Below are 18,188 nucleotides of genomic sequence, written 5' to 3'. Positions count from 1 at the left end.
TTATTTATTGTCTGTTTAGATAGATAATATTACAAAAAGGGAACAGTGTTTTTAATGAGGGAAACATCAAATGGCGTTCGAACAGATCCCAAAGGCCGCATGAGCGTAAATTATTTATTAATATGAATTTCTTAAATCACTAAACTTCAACAACATAAGGCCAGATCCCTCGAGCGCAGCTGCTGACGCTTTGAAATGACGCTCGAGTGATTCTTCCAAGAATATTCCAATATACAAATAATATTTCCTTCCATTCCTCATCCTCATCTTCTTCCCTCGCAATCCTGAGGGAGGTGGAGCTGGCTGATGAAGAAAGGAAACGAGGAAGCGCACATAAGAAAAGAGAAGCGCCCTCAGAATACTGCAGCAGCAGTTCCTCCTCCGCTCCGCCGGGTGTCAGTACACATTGTCCGTGTGCGTCTGTGATTGAACAGTGAAGAACGCACAGACTTCACCGGGCTCAGTTAGGAAACGTGGCCTTAAAGCGAATCGAGTCCATCTCAATGAGAAGCACACTCAGTTGACACTCTCAGCACATTTATTTCTAAGGGTCACCGTATCTGAGTTAAACATGGCTGATGTGGAGCAGACCGCATCGGTGCCGGACGGAACCAGCAACGGTTCGGACGCGGTGAACGGGACCGCGGCTCGGTTCGTGTCCAGCGCCGAGGGCACAGCTCTGGCGTACGGCAGTCTGCTGCTCATGGCCCTGCTGCCCATCTTCTTCGGAGCGCTGCGGTCGGTGGGCTGCTCCAAAAGCAAGGTAAAGTTACTGAGATACTGTATGTTTGTATGAGAGAATGAGTGGAGGCAATGCAAAAGACACATGGATGTTTAAATATATTAATGCTCTGTGCAGACGTGAATTTAGTCAGAGTTCGAGGTGCTGCAGGTAATGATGCTGACTGATTCACAGGCCTGTTATAGTGCCATATGTCACTCAGCACATCTCTGCAACATGATGAGCGCGTACTGGATATTGTGTTTAATTGCCAGTGTAATTAAGAACACTTATGATTATTCTAAAGTCATATTCCACTTGAACCATATTCCACACATCTTACATCTCTAAATTTAGTCAATTTTGGTTGTCCGGCTGGACTAGGATCATCAGTTCAATGTTAATAATGTAGTAGATGCACTTATTAGAAACTTAACAACTATTCTGATTAGATAACTGTCTAATATACATCCAAGGTAATTTACACGGGAAGTTTTTTATAAATGTAAATTATTTTGTGTGTTTAAAAGTAGCCTTTATGAACTGCATATAGGCTAGCTGCCCATACAGAGATCACTTAAATTGAAATATATTAATAATAAATAGATTTTCTCATATTTAAATGTCTTAAATCTAAATAGAGGAAATATATTTTATACTGAAATATATTTAAATATTTGATTTTGGCCCCTTGGCAATATTTTCACATGTTAAACATATGTAAATACATTTTTATTGGAAATATTTACATATTTCCTTTATGTAAATGTTTAAATATCAGTCTATGCAAAACATTAATTTGCAAAATATGCATATATTAATTTCTAATTTTTGTTTGTTTTCTGTATATGTAAATCTATTTTGAAACATATATTCAAATATTCAGTTAATGCTCCTTTTTCACATATATGTGTGCCTCCATATATCTAAATATTTTCATTTTATATGCATTCATAATTTGATCCTCCTCTAAATTAAATTGTCAAAATGGCACAATTTTCAGAATGTTGACCTGGTGGACATGATCTAAATTAGTTTGCTATTAGGGCTGGGTATCGATTCAGATGTCCCAATTCGATTCGATTTCGATTTTCAAGGTCTCAGTTCGATTTGATTTTCAGATTCGGTTCTCGATATTTTTTATTTTTTTTTTTTATTTTTTTTTATTATTATTCAATGAATTCAATAAATTATAAAAATTATAAATTTAATAAAATAGTTATTGTTTTTGTTGTTTTTGACCCATGTATAGCCTACCTATATTGTAATAAATAAGATTATGACACCCAATATTTTAGATACCAGTGAAATTGAACAAATCACAGATTTACCTTTCAGAGACGTTAATACTGGCTGCCCTTGTCTAATGCCTTTCATAATGTTGGGAACATGGGCTGGCATATGCAAATATTGGGGGCGTACATATTAATGATCCCGAATGTTACGTAACAGTCGGTGTTATGTTGAGATTCGCCTGTTCTTCGGAGGTCTTTTAAACAAATGAGATTTATATAAGAAGGAGGAAACAATGGAGTTTGAGACTCACTGTATGTCATTTCCATGTACTGAACTCTTGTTATTCAACTATGCCGAGGTAAATTCAATTTTCAATTCGATGGCACCTTTAAAACTAATGCACTGATACATACAATAATGACATGCATGCGTTCTTTCTCTACTGCTTACCAAGATACTCGCAAAGGCGGAGATTTTGAGATAAATTTGTTTGAATTTGTCCGTTTAGATGCAAGGAGAGGTGAAAAATAATTAATTTTCTTCTCACACAGCGCGCGCGAGTTCTTTCACTTGAATGCTTATTAGCAAAGCTTGAAAACTCATGCAAATGATAAACTTTAATGACCATACAGAGCTTCTTAATTTTAATAACAGAAATGAGATAGTTATTTTATGGTTTTCTATTGTGATGTATATCATTACTGTGAAATAAAATTTCTCATTGTGAAATAAGAATGTGGTCGTATCGCCCACCACTATGAAATAATATGCAAAGCTACACCAAGGTTTGTTAGACAGTGTCTGTGTATTTAGTGAATGTCTGTGTCTCTGTCAGAGTCCCTCAGATATGCCTGAGACCATCACGAGCAGAGACGCCGCTCGCTTCCCCATCATCGCCAGCTGCACTCTCTTCGGCTTGTATCTCTTCTTCAAGGTCACAACTCTCTCACTGTGTGTGTGTGTGTGTGTGTGTGTGTGTGTGTGTGTGTGTGAGAGACATATCAGGACACAAATTTGTATTATGACATGGGTATTACAAGGAGAGGGTGACTTATGAGGACATTACCCCATGTCCCCATTTTTCAAAAGGCTTATAAATCATTCAGAATTAGTTTTTTTTTTGTTTGGTTTTTTTTTTTGAGAAAGTAAAAATGCACAGTTTTCTGTGATGGGTAGGGTTGGTGTAGGGCGATAGAAAATATGGTTTGTACAGTATAAAAACCATTACACCTATGGAATGTCCCCACAATTCACAAAAACAAACAAGTGTGTGGGTGTGGGTGTGTAGTTGTTTAACCTACATTGTCAGGAGCAGCCAGCGGTCCCCACAAGGGAAATGGATTAATAAACATACTAAATGATGCTTATTTTTCTGTGATGGTTAAACTAAAAAAAAAATGTAAACTGTAAAAAAGTATTTAAGATTTTTCATTTCAATTAATAGTAAAGTTTCATTAAATTGAATTGAATAATTCTTACATATTCATATTATGAATTAAAGGCACAATATGTAAGATTGGGTTAAAATATCCAAAAAACAGTGTTATATATTTTGTTGACTTGTGTACTTAAATTATACCGGATGTTTCCAAGAATGTTTAAATCCAGAGAAAAAAGCAATTTTAACCAGGACATGGAGCATGTCCGTGTGTCGCCTATCAATGACGTCATACTCGAATTATCCTCGATTTCCGAGAAACCATGGAAACACCAAAGATGCTTTAATATATTATGTGTTTTATTAGATGGGTGAGCAACTGATCGGATACATTCATCGACAGAAAACTAATCATGTTATACAGCTAAACACAGTAAGTCTTATTGTTTAAATTTCGTTTTCTTGATTTTACAGCGAGTACCGTGATTTACCACGACTAATATTGATCTACTTTACTACAGTGTGCAACAAGTGTCTCATAGCAACCGCCAAGCGAATGCACGTCATAACATAATTTTCAACACACAAATGTATCTAATATGATAAACAGCGTTGCGTTAACCCTCATGCTCATGACCGGAAGAAGCGGAAGTGGTGACTGGCATAATAAAACTCCCTCTGCTGTCAAGCCGTTAACAATCGCTCCAGCGGCCTCGTTCAGCTCCAACAGCACTCGGCCCTGCTCTGCGTCATACTACAGTAACGTTAATAATCTCATCCATGAACATGATTTCTACCGAGTCCCGTCCTGATTCTTTTCCACCAGCTGTAGACGTGTAGACAATGCTACGCCTGTGTTTTGAATAGGCGACCTCTAGAGGCTAAAAGTTCATATTGTGCCTTTAAGAATTTAAATGAGTTAAAAAAAAAAAAAACAGAGCTTAATAAAACATTTCGTAAGTAGGGCTGGGAAAAAAATATTTTCTGACATTTAATACTTTAAGGTGCTTAAAAACAAGCAAAAACACTATAGACTCATTAAAGTGATTGTGAAGGATTTCTTGACTTTGTCCCTGTAGATTTTCTCTCAAGAGTACATTAACCTGCTGCTCTCCATGTATTTCTTCGTGCTGGGAATATTAGCGCTGTCTCACACAATGAGGTAGGACACACCTAGGAGCGTCTGAGAGCTTAGTGTGTTTTGTAAATGTGTGTAATCCTTTAATGTGACGTGATTTAGGCTGACTCTTTTGCTCTTGCTGTCCCAGTCCCTTCATGTACAGAGTTTTCCCTGCTAACCTGCCAAATAAGCAGTACCAGCTGCTGTTCACCCAGGGCTCAGGAGACAGCAAAGAGGGTGAGACGCATCTGCACATGTACACAGCTTTGTGTCTGATGGAGAAGCTCTGTCTAAAGCCTGTTTTCTCCCACAGAGATCGTCAACTACGAGTTTGACACGAAGGATCTGATCTGCCTCTGCGTCAGCAGTGTGGTCGGCGTCTGGTACGTCCTCAAGAAGGTAGAGTAGATCTGTCTTCATTTAGAGCAGCTTTTTATAGAGCTCTGACAGCAATTAGACTGTTTTATATATAAAGTGTAGTTAATCCCGCTGATGTTTATATAGGCCAAATGGATTATGAGGCTGGCACAGCTATATTCTGTGTGTAAATGACAAGTGATGTACCACGACTTGCATGTACAGTAGTGGCCAAAAGCGAAGTCCGGCCTAATAAACCTGTAGCTGAAGTTTTTTTGCATCTTGGCAGACGCGTTAATCCAAAGTGACTTCCGTTGTTCAAGATACACATTTCACCAGTTCCTGTGTTTCCTGGGATCCAGGTGTGTTGTTGATGATAACTGTGATATTTAAGAAATGAAATATTGATATTGTGTTAAAGGGTTAGTTCACCCAAAAATGAATATTATGTCATTAATGACTCACCCTCATGTCGCTCCAAACCGGTAAGACCTCCGTTCATCTTCGGAACACAGTTTAAGATATTTTAGATTTAGTCCGAGAGCTTTCTGTCCCTCCATTGAAAATGGACAGTACGGTATACTGTCCATGTCCAGAAAGGTAATAATAACATCATCAAAGTAGTCCATGTGACATCAGTGGGTTAGTTAGAATTTGTTGAAGCATCGAAAATGCATTTTGATCCAAAAATAACAAAAACTACGACTTTATTCAGCACTGTCAATCCGCGTTCATGACTCCGCAGTGACGCTGCTGACATTTACACCACCAGGTCTCCATTGCTTCTTTGCCTTTCCGAAGCTTGTGACAGCGGTTGCTGCTGTGTAGAAGCTTCTTCCATCCCTCTTAGTTCTTCGTCCGTGTATTCGGGTTCAAATAAATATGGCTGAGCAAAAAAATGCAAGTCTTCCTCTGTGTCGAAATCCTTAGACATGTTTGCGAAGGTTGTTTTGTTTACAGCGTGCGTCTCCCTCAGACTGTAAACGAAGCTCGGGCGCACCAGATAACACGTCAGCAGCGTCTTACGTCAGCAGCGTCACTGCGGAGTTGTGAACGCGGATTGACAACAGACACGGTAGAGAAGACAATGCTGAATAAAGTCGTAGTTTTTTTACTTTTTGGACCAAAATGTATTTTCGATGCTTCAAAAATTCTAACTAACCCACTGATGTCACATGGACTACTTTGATGATGTTTTTATTACCTTTCTGGACATGGACAGTCTACCCTACATACATATTTTCAATGGAGGGACAGAAAGCTCTCGGACTAAATCTAAAATATCTTAAACTGTGTTCCGAAGATGAACGGAGGTCTTACGGGTTTGGAACGACATGAGGGTGAGTCATTAATGACATCATTTTCATTTTTGGGTGAACTAACCCTTTAATAATACACTAAAGATAAAATTGTGTAAAAGAAAGGAGTTTCAGTGTGTAGATGGATCTGCGGCTCAAGATCATATCAGAGGAGATGGCAGGCATAAGAAAGACTCGCGCTCAAAGAAAGGTACCTTGTCATTGTGGGTTTTTTTTTTTTTTTTAGATTCTGTAAAACAGATGGCATGTCCAACAGGAAGTGCAGTAAGTGTCGTTCAGCAGGAAGTTATTTTTGTATACTTTTTAGTTAATAGTGAAAGCTGTTTTGCCTTATTTTTTTTTTAACCTGACAGATCTGAGAAACAATGTTGTGGGAACAGAGTAACAGATTTTTTTTTTTTTTTTTTTTTTTTTTTTTTTTTCCTCCAAGTCTTGTAAAAGTGGTCTTCTTGCACTGCTGGGTTATACTGGTATGCATATTTTATTGAAATAAAACAGGCTATTTAAATAATCAAGTTGTTGGTAGTTATCAGGTTATTTGTGTGCATGTAAAGCAGCAGCTGGTACTAATGGAGACATAAAGTGAGCTGTGCTGCTAGTTTACATCACTAGTAGAGTTTCCTCATGCTGCTCAACATGAGCCGCTGATAGAGAGACTCCGGTCAAGGCAGCAGTGAATCACACAAGTTCAGTTAGTTGTGCTTGAGTCACGCTGCACAAAACTGGACAACAGCTCACCGTTCTGTTTGTTCTGCTGTATCTGTCACACTCAGCTATCTAAAAATGACCCATGTTTGATGTTTTCAACAGAATCCTAAACATTGATTTCAACTGCACACTACAAAATTAAGGGAACAGATCTCACACACACACACACACACACACTGAGGTTTAGTAGGGTCAGTATGGCATTCAAAATCTAATTTAAACTTGAAAATAATCACTTAGGATTTTGAAAAGTTTAAAGGCACAATATGTACGATTTTTTTTTTATTAAAATATTCAAAAAACATTATTAGCGTTATGTATTTTGTTGACTTGTGTACTCACATTATCCCCAGATGTTTCCAACAATGTTTAAATCCAGAGAATTAAGCGATTTTAACTAGAGCCCGACCGATATATCGGCCGGCCGATATTATCGGCCGATATGAGCTAATTGCATTTAAATCGGCATCGGCGTTTATAACGGCCGATGAAACATGAGAAACAGAGTCTCATGCTTCACTCATGTTATGTATTAAGTATTATAAGTATTATGTGTTAAGTATTATAATTTATTTACAGTACACACACAGACTGTTAAAACCAGCTTCAACTGGAAGTAAGTAAAACTGTTAAATGTTTAAAACCAGACTGTTTTTTGATCATTAAAAAATATATACTTTTGATGTGCAATTCTTTAGTCATTGAGACTGTAATCTAAGGCTTTTTTTAACATAATCCCTTCTGGAAAATGGTATACAGCCCACATACATAGAACAGGCAGATATTTTGCTATTGAATGTTGTGTAAGTGTAGTTTATAGGAAATGGGTCTAATATCCAGTTTATTTTCAAAATCAAAATATCGGCTTATAAATCGGCTCTTTTTGAGTTAATATCGGCATCGGCATCGGCCCCCAAAAATCCATATCGGTCGGGCTCTAATTTTAACCAGAATCGTGTAACTGACGTCATATCCACATTACCCTTGATTTCTGGTTTTACTTTATAGAAGCCATGGCGACATCATTGGTGCTTTAATATATTGTGTCTTATTAGGTGGTTTGGAGCGTGTATCAAACTGCCAAAGTCTCAAGATTTTATTTTTTTATTTTATTTTTTTTTTGCCGCACAAAAAGTATTCTCGTTGCTTCGTAACATTAAGGTTGAACCACTGTAGTGACATGAACTGTTTTAAATACGTCTTTAGTAGCTTTCTGGGCATTGAAAGTCTTGCTCTCAATGGAGGCCTTACTGAGCCATCAGATTTTATCAAAAATATCTTAATTTGTGTTCTCAAGATGAACAAAGGTCTTACGGGTGTAGAACGACATGAGGGTGAGTTATTGACCCTTCGCAAAGACCCACCCCCCCTTAGTTACTGTTGCTTTGTCCGACAAGCCGTGGCGCGCTCACGCCACACAGAGTGAAAAATACATTGTGGAGCAAAGAGGACACTGACAACACGTCGACAGACAAGACAAGAGCAGGTTATTTATGATATTAAACAAAGTCCCAGCTTTCAAACTGTGTAGTTTAAGAAATTCAAACAATAAAAACCGTTTTGTGGCTCTTTAATGTGTCGTGACAGATTGCTTTAGCACCTCAGCTCAAGAGGCTCGTGAACCGGTCATCTCTTCCTACTAGTCCATTTATAGCATCAAATAAATATGAATGAACATGAGAATGAATGTTGTTTCAAACACAGAAAAAAGTCAGTACACACAATTTAAGTTTAACTCCACCAAGGTTAATCTTCTAACTCCTGACTGCTTTGTCGAACAAAATGGCGGATTCGGCGTTCTGATTGGTTAGATCGCTTGTCAATCAAACTCCCGGCGAAGGGTCAATTAATGGCTGAATTTTCATTTTTGGGTGAACTAACCTTTTAACCATGTAAAACAGTGCTGCGTTACCCCACATATGCAATGAAAAGAGCGGAAGCGGCCGACTGCAGCATAAGCATAATAAAAGCTCCGCTGGACTCCCGCGGCTCTCGGCCCACCCTGCTTCATACCACAGTAATGTTAATACATCTTTAATACATTAGCTCATCCATGAACATGATTTCTGCCCGAGTTCTGTTGGATTGCTTTCTGTCGGCTGTGGAGGTGAGGACGACAACTCCCACGATTCCATGTTCATTCACGGCGTTGTCAAGCTACGCGTTTGTTTTGAAGAAGCGACCTCTATAGGTGAAAATTACACATTGTGCCTAATGAAAAAGATACTGCACTAGTTCTGTTAATAGGTTTGTGAGAATCAAGTGTGTGGGATAACATGATCATCAGGTTTCAAGTGAAATTTAATTTTTAAATCATTTTTAAAAATTGTTATTCATAAATATAAAATGAGTGATTACATTTCTAACAATATATATTAAAAATTGGGTTTAAGTTCCATGTTTCAACATACAGTACAGTCCAAAAGTTTGGAACCACTAAGATTTTTAATGTTTTTAAAAGAAGTTTCGTCTGCTCACCAAGGCTACATTTATTTAATTAAAAATACAGTAAAAAACAGTAATATTGTGAAATATTATTACAATTTAAAATAACTGTGTACTATTTAAATATATTTGACAAAGTAATTTATTCCTGTGATGCAAAGCTGAATTTTCAGCATCGTTACTCCAGTCTTCAGTGTCACATGATCCTTCAGAAATCATTCTAATATGCTGATTTGCTGCTCAATAAACATTTATGATTATTGTCAATGTTGAAAACAGTTGTGTACTTTTTTTTTCAGGATTCCTTGATGAATAGAAAGTTCAAAAGAACAGCATTTATCTGAAATACAAAGCTTCTGTAGCATTATACACTACCGTTCAAAAGTTTGGGGTCAGTAAGAATTTTTATTTTTATTTTTTTGAAAAGAAATGAAATGAATACTTTTATTCAGCAAGGATGCATTAAATCAATCAAAAGTGACAGTAAAGACATTTATAATGTTACAAAAGATTAGATTTCAGATAAACACTGTTCTTTTGAACTTTCTATTCATCAAATAATCCTGAAAAAAAAAATTGTACACAAATATTTTGTTTTTTGAGCAGCAGATCAGCATATTAGAATGATTTCTGAAGGATCATGTGACACTGAAGACTGGAGTAATGATGCTGAAAATTCAGCTTTGCCATCACAGGAATAAATTACTTTGTGAAATATATTCAAATAGAAAACAGTTATTTTAAATTGTAATAATATTTCACAATATTACTGTTTTTTACTGTATTTTTAATTAAATAAATGTAGCCTTGGTGAGCAGACGAAACTTCTTTTAAAAACATTAAAAATCTTAGTGGTTCCAAACTTTTGGACTGTACTGTACATAATCAAGCACAAGCGTATTGATGATTCGTGAAGCTTGACAGCGAGTGCTTGAGGTCTCTGTGGACGATTGACATTTGATATTCAATAGTATTCTTGACATTTATTCAACAGTGCTTCTGATCTGTCTGCATTGACACTATTATTTAAGAGCTGCTGTGCAGCCAAATTATGTACCAGTTATCAATGTAAAGCTGCTTTGACACAATCTGCATTGTAAAAAGCTCTATATAAATAAAGGTGACTTGACTTGACTTGACTTGACTTGACTTGACGTTCATCTCTATGTGTCTCCTGACAGCACTGGGTCGCCAATAACCTGTTCGGTTTGGCTTTCGCCCTGAACGGAGTCGAGCTGCTCCACCTCAATAACGTCAGCACTGGCTGCATCCTGCTGGGAGGACTGTTCGTCTACGACGTGTTCTGGGTGAGTTAGGATCAATTAAAATTCACTTCGGAATGGCCTATTTAATATAGGTTATTAACATTTGTCCTGGGTTTTAGCATGTACTCTATTTGCTTTTAGGTTTTTGGCACCAATGTCATGGTGACAGTTGCCAAGTCCTTCGAAGCCCCAATTAAGTGTGAGTATCTGCTCCATACATCTCCAGAACAGAAGGCTGTTGCTCGCTGCTTATCTGTATAGGGTTACATTTTCCTCAGCGCATGGCTTACATTGTATAGTCGTGTAGAATTAGCTAGAAATTGCTATTTTGGAGTTTAATAAAATTCTCTACAAATCTTTATCCAGTCATCTCAAACGATTGAAACAAGTCATTAGGTTTATTTTGTCAAAAGGTGTAGAAACCCTGGTATTAAGATTCCTGTATTAACCTCTTCTTCTAGAAATAACACTCTCCATTAGGGCTGGGCGATGTATCGAATGCTTTTGTCACGCGCATTTCTTTAGTAAAGCCGGTTCCCTGATTACCGCTAAATCGCCATCACCTGCTTTCAAAAGGAGCGGCATTTAATAGACAGAGCCGTAGATCACTGATAAGCCACGCAATATCGCGTTCAATATAGATATGTATCGCCGTCGATATTGAACGCGATACATCGCCCAGCCCTACTCTCCATGTTAGACTTCCACAGCTCATTCCCACTCTTCTTTTCCTTCTAGTGGTTTTCCCACAAGATTTGCTGGAAAAAGGTTTGGATGCCAGTAACTTTGCCATGCTGGGACTAGGGGACATTGTCATTCCGGGTAAATATACAAAGAGGATTTCTGAGACCTTTGACTTGTTTGTTTTAGACAGCAGTATGTTCATGATTTGAAGCGAACGCTCATGACTGTGATCATTTCTGTCAGGAATCTTCATCGCTCTGCTCCTGCGCTTTGACGTCAGGTACAGTCCTTCATTTGATTTCATTTGATTTCAGCTGCTTGTAGATTTGATTTTCATGCTCTTGTCATTTTCTTGTCTTCCTCTCTCAGTTTGAAGAAGAACACACGGACTTACTTCTACACCAGCTTCCTGGCTTACATCTTCGGCCTGGGTTTAACCATATTCGTCATGCACACCTTTAAACATGCCCAGGTATAACAACATTAACAATAAAAAACACTAATGTTGAACCCAAGCTGGCTCTGAATGTGTGCTATAAAGGTCGTTTTGTTTTTCCCAGCCTGCTTTGCTGTACCTGGTCCCTGCTTGTGTTGGATTCCCAGTGCTGGTGGCTCTGTTGAAGGGAGAACTGACTGAGATGTTCAGGTAACTCTCCTCCTGATGTGGACCACGTTCAGAGCGTATGTCCAGGGTCAGGATGTAGTTTGTTCACTTTGCACACTTCTGCACTCACATTCATGCGTTCATGTCACATGCGTCTTTCCTGCCGCCAAAGCCAGTGCTGGCATGCCTGTCATGATGGGCTGCCTCGTTTCTGCTTCCTGAAGTCTTTTTTTGTGCTGGGTAGTGCTTGTGTAAGGAGTTTAAGAGATACTTGCAACTGTAGTTTAAAAGAGCACAAAGACATTTTCATTGCTCAAAACTTCTGGAAAGAAATACACTGGACAAATGAACCGTTCTAGTGTGCATGTGTTGACTATCACATTGAGTATACTTTAATGTGAACACCATCATGTGTCCAGCTCACATGCAGCATGATTAACTTATAACATGCTTTGTGAACAAAGCTGGTTCACCTTCGTGTAATTAGAAATGTATATCCCAGTTAGTGGTTGTTATACAGTTACAAGAAGTGGTTTGTGAAGTTCTTCAGTGAAGATCCAACCACATTTTATGAGTATACACAATTATTGACAAACACAATCTGACCAAATGAGCACACAAACTGGTTATACTTTTCACAATTATTATTATTATTATTATTTTTTTTTTTGAAAACACTGAATATTTATTCATAGTACAGGTTGGAGAAAGTACGTGAACTGTTAACGACTTTTCTGAAAGCTAGTTGGAGTCAGTTGTAGACTAATGCTGGGTTCAGACTGCAATGTTTTTGTCTGTTATGATAGTCACTTATGATTCCTAAATTCTTGTGTCATGGACAAGAAAACATGCTTCCCGACCAATCATCGCTTGCCATCTTTAACGACATGCGTGATGTCATCGAGAAGGCGAAACTAGCAACTTACAGAAACGAGTGTAAACAAACAATGGCTACTGAAGCGGTGTTGCTGAAGCGCCTCTGCTATCGTTTGCCAGCATTTATCTTTTCATCTCTGTGGTGGCCGTTCCTCGAGGAAACATCATAACGGCTGGAGTATTGTTGCCATACTGTAGCTCCACAAACCTTTCCTCCATTGCGTAACTCCACCTAGCAGCACCAATACCACCGTCTCTCTTGTTTCGTCATGTTTGAAAGCGGTGTGCGCAAGAGCTCCTGTGCACCTATTGGTCAATGTCACAGATGTGATGGAACATGTCATGGAGGACCAAAAAAAGCATCAGACGGTGTCGTCGTCATGCACTATGACACTTTACAAGATTGTAGTTTACGAATCACCATGATGCCCTACGTCAAACGGATTATGCCAAAATCGGGCTGATATTGTGTGGTCTGAACCGGCATAAAGAGCCCTGTAAGCTAATGACTTCACAGGCAGTGTTTGCTTTGGAAAGAACCTCCTGTAACTAGGGGTGTAACGGTACACAAAACTGACGGTTCGGTACGTACCTCAGTTTTGAAGTCATGGTTCGGTACGGATTCAGTACAGCAGGAGGAAGAAAACTAAACATAAAATTCATTTTTATTTTTAATTTTTTATTTTTTTAACAGCAGTTTACTGAACAAATTGTTCCTGTCTTTAAATAAATTAAATTATAACTAAAAGCTTCTTAAGGATAAAAACAATTATGTCTGCTAATGCTGTAAACTCTATAGCGAGCCCTTACTTGAACATTACTATAATATTAAAGGTTCAGAGCCCAAACTATAGACTAAATTCAATTGCTATTTATTTTTAGATCAACACTCACGATTACACGAGATATATAACATTTCAGTAAGTTGTACTGTATCTTTCAACATACCTTTGAATGTTCATTCATGATTATTCTGTAATTAGTATTAACGAGGAAGAGATGATCGTCTTTACTCGCGCTCCGCTGTGGTCACAGACAGGGCGTAGTTTCACATCAACATCTCCACGTATAGCCGGCACTTCAGCAACATGCATAAAAAGAGGATTAGGCAACTTATTGAAAATGTTTTACTAACAGACTTCAAAACTACTACAGTGATAGATCTGTATTCACAAATTATGTCAAGAGTGCTTGTTATAAAATAATTTTTAAAAATGTTATAATAATTAAAAATAATTTCTTGAAGCATGGCAAATGGCTTCGTAATTTGTCAGCATTTTATTTTCTTTGCAAAGCAAAAAAATATTGATAGGGCTAATAATACAAATAGTACAATAACCCAATTTTGTTTTGTTATTATATAATAAAAATATATAGCTTATAACAGTCTGTAATAGGTCTGAACAATCAGTCAGTGATGAAAATTAAAAGCAGCTTTATTTCAAACACCAATATTCAATTTCAAACACCAATATAGTTTAAAATATTCTGAGCCCTCAGCAAGAGTTTTTTTTTAATGCAACGGTTATGTTAGAACATGTCACATTCTTATTTCCGTGAAGCTTTTCATTTTAGTCCAAATATAAACTTGTTATATATGTAAATATAAATTTCTTACCTATTGTTACCAGTTTTAAATACTTTTGTTGTTCATGTTAGCTTATCAATAAGTTAAGGAGCTATAGCCTTCTAGCTAGAGCTGTCAGATTTACATGTAGATTCATCCACTTCTTCCCAAAAAACACTAGTGGCTAGTTACCTGCATTATTTATTTAGTTACCTACTACACAATGTGTGTTTGGTGTGAATAAAACCCGCTGTCAGATTATGTTTGAGAGTTAGTGAAAGGAAGCAAAGCAGACGATTAATCTATTTCAAATGCGAAGTACAACAGATGTGAGTGGTGCAATGCGACACAACAGAAGCAAAACCATTATAATCAGTGATGCTGTCTACACTGGATGCGACGCGACGCGACATGACAAATCCCCCACAGTAAACTGATGCCCCATTCTATTTCTGAAAAGATTTTTCTCTACAAAAGGGGGTCTCGGCAGAAAAAGTTTGGGAACCACTGCGCTAATACATGATGTAAAAGAACTTAAAGGGGTCATGAACTGGGAAATCAACTCTTCCTTGAGCTTTTGATATACAAGAGGTCATTGTACTATAAGAATATCCTGTAAGTTTCAGAACTGAAAACTTCCTTGTTAGTCCAAAAACAGGTTTTAATGTTACCAAGCCCAGCTTGTCCTGGAATGTGCCCATTTATGACATAATGGATAGGTGAAACTCCACATCCACAGAAGAAAATCAACACCTACTTCACCATTGCAACTTTGGCCCCGCCCACTGGTGTAGTGAGATGAGGTGGAGAAATCACTTACTGAACTAAAAATATCACCTTCCATAGGATCCTAATGCTAGGAATGTTGTTATTTTATTTATTTTCAACAATGTGAATGTCTCAGTTGAGCGTCATTTATTTTTTATGCGGTACGTTTCACCGTGGATTGTTTGGTAAATCAATCGCATTTCGGCGCAGGCTTTGCAAACAGACTTTTACGATATGGACTCGACTGTAATGCAACAACATGTAAGTAACTGTGTTAATCTGGCATTAATGCCTGATCTGATATGTAATGATTCATGTACAGTCAGATGTTCTTTGTCTGTTTCAATTAATCAAACCAGTGACTTAACGGTCAACTTCACATTGTTTCTCTTAGTAGGATGAAAAGAAAATGTTATTTAAATAGTGATCAAAGTATGCTCCCTTTACAATCACTGGAGCTGTCAATCAAACATCGCGAGTTTATCAGAGACTCGTAGGACACGTGCCAAAACTCCTGTAATAATCAACAATTCTCTTATTTACATTGTTTTTGCACTGTTAGTTATGAGGAAAGCATTCGTTAGTGTGCAGAAACTGAGCTGCAATGACGAGATCACTGCTTTCATGCACTCAACAACATTTCTGTGATCGGCTGTTCATCACTGCCGCCTTTCATGTCACAATCTATATATAATGCCATAGATCTAAATGTAATGTAGTTAAACCTTGAGAAATGTAATAGGAAAAAACGTGCTAAAAGTTTTCAAGAGGGTAATACTTGGCTATTTCAAATCGAAAGATGTCAGCCAATCACAGCAGTGGGCGTTTATACTGAAGTCTCACAGCAGACGCCCCTTAAAACAGAGCGTTCAAATCAGAGGGCTAAAATCAGGGTAGGAAAAATGCCTTTTATTTCTAAATTATGACCATTTTTGATATAAAATTCATACTAACAGTATAAGTGCACCTCAGGAAACATTATAAAACAATAAAACAACACAGTTCATGACCCCTTATAGTCACCTTGAATAAGAATATATGAAGGCTGTACCAAAAGTTGGGCAGTGGCATAATAAGATGCCTTCTTTTGGCCAGCTTTTAAGGGTGCAATATGTCTTGGACACTTGTTTCTCAGAAAGTAGCTGCCTATGTAGGCAGCAGACAGAGTTTGGAACATGTTTTGTCAGTTATTGCAATGGGCTTCTTCCTGTTTTAAGGCAACTTACAGACCTTCTTCTTTGTGCTTTCTTCTTCATGTTACCTTCCTATTCTTCTCCTCTTCACTCTCTCTTCACTCTGGCATGCAGCTATGAGTCGTCAGATGAAGTTTTGCCCCACACCCCGCGGCTCACTCATTTCCCCACTGTGTCGGGCTCCCCGGCGAGTCTGGCTAACTCCATGCAGAATTTCGGGCCGTCGTCCCCCCGCCGCCGCCGACACACACCCTCCGACATGTAACGACTGCATTCTTCTTTTCCATTACTGTCCTCTCCTGCCAGGTATCGGCCTTGATAATTCAGCTCGTCTTTCCTGCTCTTCTGTCAACATTCTCATGCCATTCAGGGTCATTTACACTTTCTCCATGAACTTCAGTAGGCCTGTCTCATGTGTCATAGATTTTGCTTCCTGAAACCCCACTGAACTCCGGTAAAATGGCTGTAATGCACTGCCTCTAGTGGTTTCTCACCTATATAACAAGACACCAGTGTAAATAAATCAGTTTAATGCTGAGGATAAGCTGTTTTAGTCCAAGTAATGTAATTCATTAGTCTGAGTGCAAGCAAGTTGCAGTAGTTTTACAAGCGCTGGGATTATCGTACATTTAAGATCCCAGTAGCCTTCTGTGTTTGCTGTGTATTAACTCATTTTACCTGTAGTTCCTGTCTTCAGGGAGCATTTATTGTTGTCAGTGCAACTCCTGGGACTTCTTGTGTCTGTCTGTTTCTTGCCGTGTCAGCGTACATCTGTCACTCATATCCACTACAGCAGATGATCCATTATCAAAAAGTACAAGCTCACAGGAAACAATAGGGACAGAGCAGCCCAGCACCGCTCTCTTCATCCTTCTGTTTGAATACCGCTTCCCTGCCAGTCACTTGTTTTACTCACTTCTTGTGTCTCCTGCAGGTACGAAGAGTCTTCACCAGAGGATGCGTCATCGAAAGAGGAAATAACAGAATCTGATAAAGACAAATAAAAGTGCAAAACGAGCCCTCATTCATGTTCAGCATTTGTTCATCATAGTGACGTGGTCGTGCAGCGGACGCTCGTGTTCGGAGTCGCTCACGGCAGTGACGTGATCTGTACTTCTGAACTCTTTTATTGACATACAGCAGCTTTCCCAGTGCCTGTGTTTTCTCCATGTTTCTTTGTTCATTTCATTGCCTTCAGCCTTCATGTTCGAATTCATGCTTGATTATTTGCTTTCAAATGGTTTTAGTTATTATACAGTATTTGAATAGGGTAGAAGTTTGGCTTTCTGCATGTAATGTCAGATTACTATGCAGATTTATTAAACGTCTGATCATGTCACACAAGTCTGGTACCTATTCCTGTGTAGCTGGTTTCTGTTTTTGGTTTTACTCTAGGATCTTATAAGGGATTCAGTTTGTGAAACTCAAGTAATTTCCAACTTTTGTTAAATGTTAAGAAAAAGGCATTCTGGATTCAATATTTTTACTTTATGCAAGTGTAAACAAAAGTGGGACCAAATATCTCCCTAGGAAGTGAAAGTGTTTTTATGTTCTGACCGTTTTTTTCTGAATGTAGTTTTGAGGGTTTTGAGTTTAGTTTTCTATGTCATATTGTGTCCCAGTCATGTGTTTTACATCTGAAGCTCAGCTCGGTCACCATCATTTTACAGTTTCCTCTTGTGTAATCTTTCTTTTCTCAGTGTAAAATTGTAAAAGTTTAAGCTTATGTGAGGAGCATTTTTTCCTCAATATAACTCTTTATTTGCATTAAACTGTGGTGTTTACCACTGTAGAAAAGCATATCACCAGTGTTTGTTTTACTACTATTCTTTGTGAAATATATATCATGCGTTTGTATAGGCCTATACAGTTTTGCAAATAATATGAGAGAACACAGGAAGGGTTTGTGTTAACTATTGTGTAATGTTAAGGAATATGCAACCTTTT

The 18,188-nt window shown here is 38.0% G+C and overlaps 1 protein-coding gene across 2 annotated transcripts; it reads left to right on the top strand.

Moving 5' to 3' along the window:
- Positions 1 to 371: 371 nt before the first annotated feature.
- hm13 (histocompatibility (minor) 13) lies at positions 372 to 18,041 on the top strand. Of its 2 annotated transcripts, XM_048177998.1 has the most exons (13): positions 372 to 763; positions 2,793 to 2,891; positions 4,415 to 4,497; positions 4,604 to 4,692; positions 4,769 to 4,854; positions 10,466 to 10,591; positions 10,691 to 10,748; positions 11,288 to 11,371; positions 11,477 to 11,513; positions 11,603 to 11,705; positions 11,794 to 11,879; positions 16,356 to 16,547; positions 17,176 to 18,041. In XM_048177998.1, exons 1-12 carry the CDS (start codon positions 572 to 574, stop codon positions 16,504 to 16,506), a joined length of 1,194 nt encoding a protein of 397 aa, XP_048033955.1. In that variant the 5' UTR covers positions 372 to 571; the 3' UTR covers positions 16,507 to 16,547; positions 17,176 to 18,041. The 2 variants fall into 2 exon arrangements, with proteins under 2 accessions (XP_048033955.1, XP_048033956.1); XM_048177999.1 differs by lacking the exon at positions 16,356 to 16,547 and having other exon boundaries at positions 376 to 763.
- The last annotated feature ends 147 nt before the right edge of the window (positions 18,042 to 18,188 follow it).

This window comes from Megalobrama amblycephala, linkage group LG24, assembly GCF_018812025.1.
Source record: "Megalobrama amblycephala isolate DHTTF-2021 linkage group LG24, ASM1881202v1, whole genome shotgun sequence".
In the NCBI taxonomy this organism is placed as follows: Eukaryota; Metazoa; Chordata; class Actinopteri; order Cypriniformes; family Xenocyprididae; genus Megalobrama; species Megalobrama amblycephala.
This window is presented reverse-complemented; position numbering and strand designations above follow the sequence as displayed.

Bases quoted from the DNA above. Each gene is read 5' to 3' on its own strand.
- hm13 (XM_048177998.1), top strand. From the start codon at position 572: ATGGCTGATGTGGAGCAGACCGCATCGGTGCCGGACGGAACCAGCAAC. The intron at 2,892-4,414 runs GTCACAACTCTC...TTGTCCCTGTAG, and splicing joins GCTTGTATCTCTTCTTCAAG to ATTTTCTCTCAAGAGTACAT. The intron at 10,749-11,287 runs GTGAGTATCTGC...TTTTCCTTCTAG, and splicing joins CTTCGAAGCCCCAATTAAGT to TGGTTTTCCCACAAGATTTG.